The following is a 15,262-nucleotide window of genomic DNA, read 5'->3' on the forward strand; positions in this document are numbered from 1 at the left end:
ACACACACACACACACACACACACACACACACTGCTAGAGGCCATAACTTAGACTGAGTTGCTGCAGGATGAAGGCATTTTAATACTAAGCTGTCTGATGGGAGAGGGCTGTGTCACAAAGAAATGACTAAGGACGTAACACAAACACTCGGACACACACGCGGAATGTAACAAGCACTTGGACACACACGCAGCACGTAACACAAACAATCGGAGGACTGTCGTTCTGTCAGTCACACAGATTGACCCCTATTGTCTCAATGACCTTCATAACCATAATCATGCACTGCTTTTTACTTACTTGGGGGACTTTCATCTCTGACAATAGCTCTTGACCCACATTTACTTCTTAAGGAGCATAATAGATGGCAGCCAATGAGAGGCATAATGGGGAATAAGTGTTTAAATACTAAGCCTGAGGCATGTGTTGGTCACTTGAACTGTGGCTGCCGTGGTTTCGACTGAGCTCCACATTGTATTTCAAAACTACTGAGTGAGAATTTAGATTTCTTGAATTTCCCCTTGGGGATCAATAAACAGTACAATGTGAGTGGCCTCACTCAGGACAAAGTCATACTAAAAATGTAGATATCATAGATGTGATACCCTAAAATATTATAAAATCAGCTAAAAAACTGACAAAACATGCGATACCATTGCGAACTTGATGAACTTTGGGGACATCCAGGCCACATAGGTTTATTTGGACTAGATATTGCCACATCTTTAAGTAGCACTGTCATAAAACATTATTGCAATATAAAATCCCAAATCATGATAAAATAAGAATCCTAGTCTTCTGGCAGTAGAATGGATTCAACTGTCAAAGATCATGAGACTGTCATGACTTCACAAATGTATTTTTTCACTGGCCATTCAACAGGCCGTAAAGCCGGAAGATAGCCGTCCCCAAAGACATTACCTGAAACCAGAGGTAACACATTAAATGAATGGGCCATTTAACTGAGTACAATGAGTGTTTGATGTGAAACAGCCACACTGTCTTTTATTCAGACAGTCTTGTGTCTGTATAGCTTGAACTCTTTTGTAAACAACAAATCCTTTTAATGACTGCCAAGGAACATTGTATCTCCTAAAAGTAGCTTCATATCACAACGGTAAATGCACTGAACAACTCTACAAAAGCAATATCCATAAAAGCAAAGGACAGGGGAGAAAATGAACAATTAAACTAAGACAGAACCCTCTAACAGAAAGTGGCTTTCAAAATACATGGGAGTTTGAAAAGTCAAACTAACCAATAAAAGTTGTAAAATGTCTCAACATGATAAAGCAGGCTTAAAGTGTCCATCCAAACCATACAAAAAATTGTATTTTAGCAAGTTTAATACATTGTAGTTCCTATTCATATCTACATTGATCAAATTGAATAGTCCTATAACAATATGACCTGTGCAATAGATATTCCAGGTATAACAAATGGGTTTTGTGATGCCCTTTCCAGCCAATGACACCAGCGTCTCCCTCACACACTGGAGATTCATCGCACTGGGGAAAATGGTCCCATTTATGGACAAAATAAATCAGTCATGCTGTGTGAATGTATGAATTTATTCTCCAAATACAACCCCTCTAAACCCTCTTCCTGAATAAAATACTAATAATGTTCCAAAACAGTATATCCTGAATCCAATGTTTTATTTAGTGTGCAACTGGCTCCAACGAATGGAGCCTAAATACTAATAATAATGTACTTTATTTGTCCCCTTTGGGAAATTCATTTTTTCAGTCTGGAAAATTTCAGGAAAATGCATCACCTACCAATAGATTCATGTTTTTGAGCCGCAGCATTACAGAGGCCTAAAAAAAACTACATGAGACCCCCTACCTCTCCATCATCCACCCACACCTGCTGATGTCTTGCCCTAAAATCCAAACTCATCATGAAGGCTCAGTTTCTATTCATGTCAAGGGATACTGTTAGTTGAAAACTTTCACAGTGGATATTATTGTACCTTTATGTAGGGCAGTTTCACAAAAATAAACTATGCATAACATACAACACTCAGTGTAACCTGTAGATACATGTTGTTGTTGTTAGTGGGGTGATAAAACAGGGTTCATTTGTTAGGCATTCTCATATAGTTGTATTTTAAATAACAATCACTGTTCAAGGTTCAGTGGGCTTTTAGTTGGTTAAATATATGGCTCCTTACTTACACGCTTTGCATTGGCTTCTCCTTCCACTTCATCTATAATCTGTGTGCGTTTGGCATAAGTATACGGTGCCATTAAATGTTTGCACAAGGTAATAGAGAAGCTTTGCTGCATGCTTATTGCACATGCTTGTGTCTGGGCCCCCTGACGCACAGGCTTTAAGGGGAAATAAGCATGACGTAGTGATGTGTAGGTGTGTGTTAAGGAAAGGGATAATGACCTTGACTTCATGCGTTTGCCACAGTTGTTTCTAAACAGGGATGAAAAACGCAAAAAAATAATACATCATTAACATCCCAACTACAGTACTTAGTATCTTCAATAAGCTATAGTGTGGGTATGAGGCTTGCCGAGCTGAATATATCCCTAGCTCTGCAAGATTTAATGCCAAACACTGCTAAACATTATAATCAGTGTGAACAAATATATAATGCAAGAGCAAAGCCCAATATCCAAATAACTGAAGACACACATGCACACATAGACGTTAGTACAGTACATCTGAAGGTTGTTGTGCTAGAGTTGAGCATGTCCGGCTTTCATGGCTCTGGAGACTCAATGGCATCCCTTTACATCGGATTAATGTTACGGTGGTTATTTGCAATGGGCGGTCCACTGCCACTTAATTTTCTGCGGGGTACAGCAAGGGCAAAGGAATGCAAAACAGCAAATAAAAATGAACAGGGAATAGTAGAGGTTAGGGCTACTTAATGCAAATAAATTGGCTGGGGTCTTAAAGTGTTTCTGCACCAATCAACACTACGGAACCTGGCCCACAAAAGCTGTGTGTGGGTTTATGTTCTCGGGCATGGTCAATCAAGAGCACAAGTAACCCTTATTTTGCATAATGTTTGGTATCAGTAACCCAGTTTGAGCTTCTACAGTCAATGCTATGAGGAAAATACTACAGCCTTAGTCTGAGTCTTCCATTGCTTATGCTACAAATATTGAAGGCTATAGTGCATACTTTTCTGGCGCCCCCATGAGGAATTATAAGTAATGACCAAAACACTGTCTGAACATCCACATGAGGCAAGCCTTCGTGACCGTGCACTACTCCCACCCCTCCTCCACACATTTTATAGTAATCCCATCAAATTAATTAGGACACAGATGATTGAAAAAACATGATCAACTCTTCATCTTGTAATTGTTATGTCCTCTTTGTCTCCCTCGCTGTTGTTGTTTATCAGCGGTGATAATAGACGCATCACTCGAGCTTCTGCTTGCGAATTTTGTCGAACTTCACCATTTTGTAAACATATCCATACCGAGCAAAACAGAGTGAGTTATGTGGAGCTGATATGCTTTATGAGCTTTGTATCAACTCATTTGACAATGGCGTAAATGTAACGGACTTTCATTAGTATGAAATTGTTGTGCACTATAGCTTTAAGCTTGCAGGAAAGTGCAACATTTTGCAGGATATTTTGGAACTGAATAGGGGCGCTATTTAATATGAGACACAAATGTATGCTCACCATACTAATCCTGCTTTATCTTTTTCTCTTCTAAAACTCCGGAGTAAAGTAGGATGAACTGCACTTCCGACTTTGCATATACAACTAAAAACATTTAAAACAGCCTATAGTAGAAGCCTGATGTTAAATTCAAAAGACCTGAAAAGCTTTACCTTTTAAAGGTTTTCACCCTTTGTATTGTTAAACCTCTCCTGAGAACTTAACAATTGGGTGTGCATATGCTGTATAATCAAGCAAAACAAAGTCAGATCTCTCTAAAGCAAACCAAATTCACACAATGTGTGGTTCATATTGAGCTCTAAATGGAAATGTGTACACTTCATGTTTTAGCATTTATCTTGAGGCTGACATCTTTGCAGGTGAAACAAGCACATGAAGCTAAAAACAAACTAAGCTCCCACAGATGGCCGCTGCAATGTTTGGTCCAAGAAGGGAACAGATGTACTGCCTGACCATGGGCGTAAATAATAGACGTACAATTCCTGAAGAGCAATTTTTGAAAAGGGACACAAATAATACAATTAATGTTTTTAGAGGATATGTGTACACAGAGAAAAGCTTTAACACTATCATTAGTGTAGTATGGAGACTGTACCAATATCCTTCTTTTCAGTGTTTCTCTTGATTCAATGAAAACACTGACTAAATTGAGCAAAATATTCTTCTTTAAAACCGTTTATATATATTTTTAAGTTGTTTACAATCAAGCCACAAAAATACATTTAACATAATGACTTATTTTGAAAAAGTGTCCCCATATAAAAGAAATACAATGTTTTAGTAGGCTACACTTGTTAAATTAGCTGATCATAACGTAAATTAGTGAGCCACTGGTAAAGCTCATCTGCTAACCCCGACAGCAACACACCTCCAAAAATATAAACTTAACACAGTTACCTGAGACTCTACCCCTAGACTGTCCCTGGTCTCCCTGTTCCTCAGTTCTTTCTGTCTCATTTGCCTGTGACATAGTGACGTTATTATTTCTATAAGCACCCATTCTTGTTGTGACACGTACAACCCGGATTGGTTTAGCGAGCCAGAATAACCCAAATCCTTAAAAGGAATCAAGTTTGCCAGGCCTAGTCACTGCCCGATGTGACCAAACCAACGTAATGCAAGGGAGGGGGGACTCAAAATGTTTCTAAGACTTAAACAAAAACTTTTTTGGGGGGGTTTGTATTGTTTTAATACGGATTATACGGGATTTATGCCTATGTGCTTGAATTAAAAGTACAGACTTCAGAAGAAAATGTACACTATTACAACAAAGCAGCAGACCAATAGAACTAAAATGAACAAACATAAGGTAAAACCTGTAAATTCCAACTGGTATCTAATGATGGCTACTAAGAAGTAGATAGAGAAAATCAGCCACCTATATATATATATATATATATAAATAGTAATTATAGAAGAGATTGAATTAGCATGAGTACAAAAGTAAGTATTATTGATTGCTTTTTTTTAAGTTTGAGGGTTGAATTCTTAAGATATTACTACAATACACATTTCCAGGTCCATCAGTTGACAAGCAATTAAACAGGCGGATTAGGAGTGGGAGCATAATTACTGTTCTGCTTATAAGACTGTGAATTTAATTTTGTCCAGGCTGAACTATGATTTACATATTTCCTATTTGAAAACACATTAGAAAAGAAAAATTGCTTCTTCAGCAGAGAATCAGCCATTGGTATGAGAGTGGAAAAGGCCTTACTCCTCACCTCCAGAGTGACATTATTGCATAAGGGCTCCAAACCATAGCAGTCAGTGGAGCCAGACACAGAAACCCTGGAGCATGTCCTACTCTTTGGCAGATGTCACAAGCCGCAAGAAAAGTGCTGTCAAAGTAAGACCAGGGCAGGAGGAGCAGCAGCAGCGTCAAAGAGAAACCATCCTTGACCGCAAGTAATGGTATCATTTGTCTTAATTGCAGACCGTGAAAGCTTTTAAACATGGTCTTAAAACCCACCTTTTTAGGAGAGCTTTTGATTGAACTCTTGCCCTTTTCGTCATTGTTTTTTTCCTACTTTATTTTTGTTTCACATGCACTCCATGTGTTTTTATTTTTAGCACTTACCTGTTGTATTATGTAGCACTTTGCGTAAATATTAAGAACATTACAAATTAAATTTATTGTCTTAATCATCTATTTTAAAAGAAGGTGGAGGCCTGGTTTGGGCAAGATTACTTTATATATAGCAGAGCATCAAGATGACAAGGAAAATATACAATTTGTTTTGCTATTATGTCATACTACTAAGATTTAAAAAGTACCTTGTGGAGTTTTCTTGTAAACAAAGTGTTTACACTCAATATTAATATGTTGTGTATCACTAAGGTCTAACAAACAGGTTTAATGCCTTTCCTTTCAGATTTTTCTTAAAATGTTTGAAACCTGCATTGTTTACCTCAATGTTTACTACCTGCAGCTTGAAGTTTTCGTTGTTAACATATAAGTGTGTTTCTGGATATGTTACCCTCACCTGTGCATCACTGGAATAGTAGAGAGCATTGGTTGGAATTAGTAGTTTGACATGTTGGGAAAAGAAGTAAAAACACTAATTGTTATGGTTTTACATGGGGCTAAGTGCTTCGGCCTGGCACAGTTACTTCCTGGAGTCTCTACTAGTTTCCTGACAACCTCCCGGGGACGTTACAGGAAGTCTCTGTATGTTCGGCTAAGAAACAGTTCAGCACAGTCCTCCGTAAAAACAACAACAAATGTTTTAGGCTAGCTGTGTCCTCTTGTTTCCAGTCTTAATGCTAAGCTAACCGGCTGCTGGCTGTAGCATCCAACAGCTTCTTTATCTTCTTTAGAGGTTACAGCAACCCTGTAATACTTTAATAATAAGCACATCCTAATTGTTTTGCTGATTAATAAACCTGTGTTCACCCTGTCAGAGCTAAACAGTGCTACACCTATTTTGAACCCTGGTTAAGAGCATGGTTGAAAATTCAAGTTGGATTGCAGGAATTTACCAATTTACTCAAACATGCAACAAATGTGCACTGCTTTTGTCTGACATACTGAATATGGAACACGATTTACACAAGTATCAAAAGAGATTAGGTAAACAGTAACTAGTAGGAGGTTGAGAGGTGGAGTTAAACTAGAAGAACTAAATAACTAGATGAAGCAGATTTATTGGCCAATGCACTGGCAATCTACTGTGGTGATTCGTCCAAGCTACAAACTCACTCAACTGCAAAAACACCTCACCTGTGGAAGCAGTTATGTAACCTGATATCAAATAATTGGAACTAGAAAAGTAGTGAGCAGAGAAGAGGAGGATTAAATGAGAGAATCACTGAACAAGAACATTTTGTACAAAAAGGAAAGGCAAAGAATACTTTGTTGGAAATTGCCTACATTACAACGAGTTAGTATGTATCTGTCTGTGTGTGTGTGTGTGTGTGTGTGTGTGTGTGTGTGTGTGTGTTTGTGTGTTTGTTTGTGTGTTGTGCATTGGTGTGCCATTACAAATGAATAAAGCCTGCCACGTCTCTTTCTTTCCCTCTCATATGTCGTTCCATCATTACCTTTCACCCTGCTCTCACTTCTTTTCCAAAATCACTCTTTTCTCTCCTTGCATTTGTTTTTTTTCTTGCTGACTTGCTCTCTTTCTGTCACACTCTCCCTTTGTCTGTCACCCCGTCTTCACCTCACTCAACCATTCTGTGTTGCAGGTGTATAAACAAAATTAGTTAGTGAGTATAAAATGACTATCTTGCTGCAGCAACATAATTAGTGCTGTAAAAATGTACATAATGCTGAGTTTACTATGCAGGGATTTAGGGATCCTGGGAGGAGTAGCTGCTGTTACAATACAGTAGCTAATGGGGATCTAAATTACAAAACAAACAATGCAGAATTTACACCATAGAAGTATGTGTTTCACCATATTGAAAGATCTTAATACACGTTTGACCGCAGGGCTTTACATTACCTTATTCTCTTAGGTCATTTCATTTACACATGCACCAAATGCAAATAATATAGACACCTCCTTAGAAGAAATGCTGTGACCCTATTCTGTATTCATGTTTACTGTATTGTATAAAGTATTAGTAACTATAACACAAAAATACATTTAAATAGACATCAACAACTGTTTGTTTGTATGTGACATATTAACATGTATTTAAAGAAAAATCAGTGATAGGAAATCAGGGAATATTGCCTTGACCTACTATCCACATCCCACACCCTATCTTAAAATAAATGCACAAATGCAAGCTCACTCATGTATGGACACATCAACACAAGCAATAGCATGAAAAGCAATATGTGTGCACACAGACATTGACCGTATTTACTGACAGTTACAGAGGGGGATTTTATAACGGGTGATTGAAAATGAATGCAACATACAGAAGGTGATAAGTAGCTCAGCTGTCAGAGTATCTAATAATGAGAGGGAAGATAGCAGGAGTGCTAGGGAGAGACAGGATGAGAGCAAATTGGAAGGTAAAGGGGAAGAATGAGGCGAAAAAAGAAATGTCAGTTGAGAATGAGAGACAGTGTGAATTAGTACATCTTAGTATGTGAGTGAGAGCGATGCCAGACTTATGTCAGCTCAGAAGTCCATCTGTCTCTCCAGCCAGCACTCTCATCACCACATTAAATTTAAGGCACTTTACACAACATACACTGCCCTCCTGCATGGCTATTAGCACATAGCCCTCACTCCATTATAAGCTTGACACTCCCCTCCTACATTGTTACCTCTGCTACACCGCAGTCACTTCATTATTTAGAAGTACACTCCCTTCCTTTAGTATCATTACCGCAGTGCAGTCCTTTCATTAGACAGCAGTCTCAACAAAGACTCTCTTGAGCCACGGCCATCCACAGCTCTCTCCACTGCCGCTTAATGTTGCAGATTGCCCTTCCTCCTCCCTTTCCTTCTCCCTCACTGCCTCACGGGCTGAAGGATCTGAAGAGTTTGCTATGCAAAGCCTGTGCATTCAACCTCTACTGTGGTGCTGAGTGATACAAATAAAAAAATCATTTTATATACTTACCTCGACAATGGTAAAATCATAATAGCACTGTAGCTCTCTGGCAGCGACCGCACAACCTTGCATCAAAAACCTGCCAAAATAACCATGTTTTCAGCAGGCTTAGTCGTTAAAGAATTAGCTCTTATCTGTTGAACGCCTTTGTTTTTAGGATTAAAACTAAAATTGAGTGTGGAAGTTTGTTTTTTATAGGGACAGCTTTGAAAAACATTAATTCATTGGACACAACAACATGAGCAAAATTAAGTTTGTTACTTTCTCCTGATGTCAGTTTCTATTCAACTGCTAAGCACTTTGCTTTTCAGCTCCCATGTCAATGTTCACTAACTACCCCCTCTTACTAACTTCAAATGCCTGATTTAATTGTATGTTACATTTTTATGCCTCAACTGATCTAACGTTATCTGCAAATTGCTTCCGCCGTGACATTCAGGAGTTGACTGCAGTAACTCCTTTCTACTTCTACCATGGGGCATCATGTGCCATCCCATGGGCCCTATATTAACGATCTAATCGCATGGCGTAAAGTGCCTGGTGCAGCTGCGTTTAGGGCGTGCACAAATCCACTTTTGCTAGTTTAACAGCGGAAACTGTTTGTGTGCCAGGCGCATGGTTCAAAAGGGTTGTACTTAGTGTCTTAATTAATCATAGGTGTGTTTTGGGCGTAACATCAAACAAACCAATCAGAGTGTCATCTCCCATTCCCTTTAAAAGCCAGGTGGGTTTGTACCTTGGCACATTGCTATTATGATGGCGGATTTGCTAAGCAGGAAGGAGAGAGTTTCAGGAGAAGAAACTAATCTGCTCGTGCTTGAAGTGAAAGCGCACAAGCCAATCATATCATAATACTTCTTCACATTGTGATATTTTGATTTTTAAATGTTTGCCTTTTTGTATGCTGCTGCACATTTGTGTGTGTGTGTAACAAGCATAGTGTGTGCACGAGGTGCACAAGCCTAGTCTCATTTTGTTAATTCACTGTTAAAATAATAATGAAATGCTGCGTTATTGACCTTAGACCAGGTTTTTATTGGTCAGTGGCTCGATCACTTTCTGCTGCCTAAAAACAGCAATACGCCAACAATGCTCCTGAACACACTTCCCTGTAAGATCAGCACGCCCATGGGCGCACACATAGGCACAGGTGCATTTGCTATTTAAACGATGAGGGTGCTGGATCGGAAATTAACAACGGCCTTAAACTAGCAAAGAAACCTTGTGTTGGGCTTTGCGCTGTGCTGAGTGCAAGATAATGCCCCATGTGCTCCAAGGTTCCAGTAAAGTTGCCACTCTCATGCTGTCTCTGCCATTCCTTCAGGTCTTAAACGATCAAGAACATTTCTCCAATGTACAGTATCTACCTAGATTTGTTTTTTCTAGCTAGATTTTTCTTGTGTTTATAAGATATCTACCACTTAACTTCTTCCACTACTCCGATACAAAGGAGGTAAATTAAATGTTGCTTGTTGTGCTGGTATTTCCCCCAATTAAGGTATAGCAGTGTATACTTTTAAAAGAGAGATATTGTGGTTCACTATTTTCTAGTTTAAATGAAGTAAATCTCACTGACATTTGTTGCAGTATGACATCATATATACCAGATGTGTAAATATCTGCTGTTGAACCTTTTAGACTTGGTGTGAATGTGATGGACATTCATTTGATGTTACCATAAGATTACTTTGGATATCTCAGTAAATAACACTTAGCATCACTAAAGATAATTTCTGTAATATTTATTTTGGTCAATTTGCTCGTTCTAACTGTGTGCATTATGTGATACTACAATCTGAAAAACTATTTGCATTAACATTAAGAGACATTTTAAAATTGTAACTGAGTACCATATTTTATTGGTTTGCCATTTTATTTCAAAACCAAACATTTTAAGCAGCAGAGGAAATAAAAATGATAGATACTCAAGACAAACTTTGACAAACATTCGACAAGATAAAATCTGTACCCTCACACTGCGAGCTCAAGCGCAGCTCTGTGAGCACACGTGTGCACTGTGTCTGATCTGATTTCACAACAATATCAATTATTAAACTAACTAACATAAAAAAATGAACACATGATATCATTTACTTGGGCCAAGGGTATTTCTACTCATCTTGCGCATTCCCCTGGAGTACAACCAAGTTGGGTAATAACCGACTACTTATTCCACATTTACACTCTACATCAAAACACCATGAATCATTGCAGAATTTTATTCTTTAAAGCAAAAGTTAAAACAAGCTGTGGATGCAAGTAAAAAGTCCCCTTTGGGGCAACAAGGCTGAAATGGCTGACAGCCCAAAATTCTTTCTTCATAGGAATATCATGTATTTTTCATCACAGAAAGTCTTTGAACATGGGAGATCATTTCAATTGACTTCTAAAGAGTCTTAGTGTCACTCAAAAGTGGCACAAAGCGGATTTGGGCCCCTGAGCAAGTTGCATTGAAAACCATGCAAAGACAAGACACACATTTAATTGGTAAAAACAAATCAACGAAAAATGGTATTGCAAGATGCACTGTTGCTCTGTGAACGCTCATCAGTCAAACATGAAAATACCCTTATATTCCTATTTTTGTTTCCTATCCTGGTCTTTCGTCCCAAACCCAACGGGTGATCATTACTTCCAGTCTTCTAAATATGCATATGATTAATTATGCATCTTGTTATTACTGGCTTATCTGCATAGGACTCTCCATGTATAAAGTCCCTCTCATTACCATGCAGAAGGCAATCTAGGTGTGCTGAGTAAATATACAACACACTGTAGCTGATCAAAAAACAAGCACAAAAAAAACAAATTAATAAATACAACAAACACACACACACACACACACACTCAAACAAGCATTCAGACATGTTGAAACAAGCATGGACACACAGGCGTGCTCTCTCAAGTGTATAGACTCCCAGACACATACACACATGCATATACAAACACCGAGAGTGGACCCCCACCAAGAAGCAGACACATTATGCAACTCCACTGACAGTCCAGGTTTCCTTCGTACTGGTGGCAGGATGGTTTGTGCCAACTCATTACGAATACAGCTGGCTATAATGCTTAAAGGGGAGTTAGAGCACAGAGGTTCTCAGTTGGGTATCTGATTGAATTTCCACAAAATGTTCAAGAAAATAAAAAGCTCATTGTGGCATGTATGCATCTTCAATATATGAAAGCTATCTTAAATGCAGCTCCATTTGACTGGAGCAAATTAAGCATCTGGTCTTTGATAGGGACAATTGCAAATACAGCTTTAACATTTATTATTTTTTAAATATCAGGTAAAAAATCGCCATTATTTTTAAACACACTGCACCCTGGCAGGGAGACAGATTACTAAACTACAGTTTCTCTCCTTGAGCACTCATAAACACATATACAACACATTACATAAAAAAGCTCATACCTTCTGAATGCTCTGATGGAAAATGTTAGTGGCTCTTAAAACCTTGACTTTTCCAAACTGCAGTGTACCTTGAAACCGGCCCATGCCTAGTCCAACTGCCTTTCCCTTTATACATCCCTGGCCTTTCCCCTGCCCTGTGCACGAGCACGAATTGAATGGTGTTGTGTGGCTTTTTACTGAGCCTACAAATATTTTTGGCTGCAGAGCATCATTCAAATGCTAAGAATGAAAAAAAAACTCACTCAGGTTCCATTTCAGTCCAGAAGTGCTTGTTTGGCAGGGTCCACCTACTGGAATGAGGCTGCACCAGTCACCCTCCAGGCCTGTGTTCACCTCCAGTTTATGTCTGCCCTGCTGACACACAGCATAAATGTGAACATAAATGTGAACATAAATGTGTGTGTGTGTGCGTGCGTGTCGTTGGCAGGTTTTAACAATGAAATAGAATAAATAAATAAATAAATAAATAAATAAATAAAGGAGAAAACAAATGTGGAGCAAGACTTCTTAAACTTTCCCAGACCCAAATGAGAAACTGAGACTCACCGCCCAGGGACAACAGCTCATTAAAATAAATGATTGCACTGTCAATGCTGCAACCCATTTTCAGTTCCTGCTCATACTTAAAAAGGAGACCCTGGCCTTTTGAATTGTATTCCATTTTACTGTGTGTCTCAGGGAGTCAAACTATTATTTACCGACATCCCATGACAGTACTAACAGCCAGCTTGTTTAACTTGAAAAGCAGTAAGTGTAGGGCTGCAGCTGTCAATTATTTTAGTGATCAAGTATTCTACCTATTATTACATTATTACATAAAGCGAGGTTTTTATTGCGCACATTGCTTATAATATATTTCAAAAAACTAAACATTTTAAGTGCATTTAAGTGCCATTTTACATTGTTTTTAAAGAAAACATTTTCTGAAATGCAATAACAACCTCAAATTAAGGCATATACGAAACATACGTAAACATTACCTTAAGTTGTGCAATTTAATGTAAATACTAGTTATACTCAATCTATTTTCATTAATATATTTAATTACAATGTCATACTGCTCTGTTACACTTATGCTAGTAGATGGTTGATCAGCTGGTCATGGAGACATGAAGTGAGAGAGAAAATGGTGCGCAACAATCAGCTTTTATTTTGAAGGGATAGTCAACAAGTTGGCTCTCCTTTAGATCAAATTGGGGTTCCCACTACGTATTTTCTTATCCGTGCTTTTGGTAGTTGCTGTGTTTGGTGTAGTTTCATCGTCCATACGACTCTGTGATTCATTTTTGTCTGGTCTGCTTCGTGGAATGGAGGATTAAGTTAGACTCAATGTTTTCTCTAGAGATGTTTGCATTGATGTTGTGCTAGTATTGTGGAAAGCTAGTTTATTTTGCAGTAGACACACTGTACAGAGTTTTTTTTTTTTTTTATTACGTTTGAACTGATTCCAAACACTGTTGTTTTCTCCAGCCTGTCTCTTCTCTTAGCCTCTCAGTATTTACGCCCTCTTTCTTTATTGTGTAATCTGCGCCGTCAGTCTTCATGGCATAAGTCGCCAGCACAGTCCTGTGTGCAACATTAATAATCATCTGTGCGGAAACACTGTGAGTGATACATCGTAAGTAACAATGATTAAGCAAAGTTTTAAGGCTCAGCCTCAACCCATCTTCAATGCTCTAACTGAGGGAAGGAGGTTGTTCCCCAAAATCTCACAATACATGTCCCCAGTCATCCTCTCCTTAATACAGTGCAGTCACCCTGTCCCATGTGCAGAAAAACACCCCCAAAGCATGATGCTAGCCCCCCCGTGCTTCCCAGTAGGGATGGTGTTCTTGGGATGGTACTCATCATTCTGTTATGGTTTGGGTTTTTTGTTGGGGTATTTTTCCTGTTTGGCCTTCTCTGTGTTTTTGTCCCGGTTTTCCCGCTAGTCTGGTGTTGTAGATTCTGTCTTGTGTTTCCGTGCTTGTGTATGTTCTGTTTCCTGTTTTATTTTTTAGTCAGCTTCCTGTCTGGTCTTGTCTTGTCTTATTGTCCAGCCCCACCCTAATGTGTTTCACCTGATGTCTCACCTGTTCCTCATTACCTCATTACCTCTTGTATTAAACCTCTGTGTTCCCTTTGTCTAGTGCTGCATCATTGTTTTTCCCTCGAGCTGTTTATGCTGTGAGCGTCCACGTTCCTGACGTTTTCCTGTTCCTTCCGTCCGTGTTTCCCAGTGAGTACTTCCCCAGGATATCCCTTGTGATTGCCTTGCCCTGCTCTGCGTTTTGGATCTTTGGGTGTTTGTTGGATTCTCTGTGTTTTGGCCTTTGCCTTCCCTTGTGTTTTTTGGGGACTATAATAAAGATTTTTGTTGAAGTTCTACACGCCTGCTCCGACTCTGCTTTTGGGTCCTCCTCCTGTCACGTCCCGTAACACATTCTTCTTCCTCCAAACACGGTTAGTGGAATATGACCAAAACGTTCTATTTTGTACTCATCAGACCACATGACTTTCTCCCATGACTCCTCTGGATCCTCCAAATGGTCATTGGCAAACTTAAGACGGGCCCTTGACATGTGTTGGTATAAGCAGGGGAACCTTCCGTGCCATGCATGATTTCAAACCATGACGTCTTAGTGTATTACCAACAGTAACCCTGGAAACGGTGGTCCCAGCTCTTTTCAGGTCATTGACCAGCTCCTCCTGTGTAGTTCTGGGTGGATTTCTCACCTTTCTTAAGATCATTGAGATCCCACAACGTGAGATCTTGCATAGAGCCCCAGTCCCAGGGAGATTGACAGTCATGTTTAGCTTCTTCCATTTTCTAATGATTGCTCAAATAGTGGACCTTTTTCACCAAGCTGCTTGGCAATTTCCCCGTAGCACTTTCCAGCCTTTTGGAGGTGGAGGTTCATTGCTGCAACCAACCGACGCCTCACTGTTTTGTGCTTTGCCTCTGTTAACCTGGACCACTAGACGTAGGTTACCTGCCACGAGCCAAGTTTGAGACCAGCTCGCTTCCAACTAGGGTTTGGAGAGCGGAAGCTGTAAAGGTAACAACAGTTATAAATAATTCATCTAAAATTAATGGGCAGAACATGGCAATATCTGATAAAGAACTATCTATGGATGAAGGGGAAGGATGGCTGACTTTGTTAAACCTATTGTTTGCGTCTGTGGG

General features: G+C 39.2%; 1 protein-coding gene across 4 annotated transcripts in view; it reads right to left on the bottom strand.

The window, feature by feature from the left end:
• Window positions 1-15,262, bottom strand: part of tpk1 (thiamin pyrophosphokinase 1) — a 67,151-nt gene that overhangs the window by 12,201 nt on the left and 39,688 nt on the right. Inside the window, exons 8-9 of one of the 4 annotated variants that reach the window (XM_034861601.1) lie at window positions 12,339-12,447; window positions 2,399-2,428 (exon numbers count right to left, since the gene is read on the bottom strand). In XM_034861601.1, the coding sequence (XP_034717492.1) occupies window positions 2,406-2,428; window positions 12,339-12,447 (132 nt within the window). In that variant the 3' untranslated portion in view covers window positions 2,399-2,405. Of the gene's footprint in view, window positions 1-2,398; window positions 2,429-12,338; window positions 12,451-15,262 lie in introns of all 4 variants that reach the window. The other 3 variants (XM_034861600.1, XM_034861599.1, XM_034861598.1) reach the window with 3 other exon arrangements.

The sequence above is a fragment of the Etheostoma cragini genome, chromosome 22 (assembly GCF_013103735.1).
Source record: "Etheostoma cragini isolate CJK2018 chromosome 22, CSU_Ecrag_1.0, whole genome shotgun sequence".
In the NCBI taxonomy this organism is placed as follows: Eukaryota; Metazoa; Chordata; class Actinopteri; order Perciformes; family Percidae; genus Etheostoma; species Etheostoma cragini.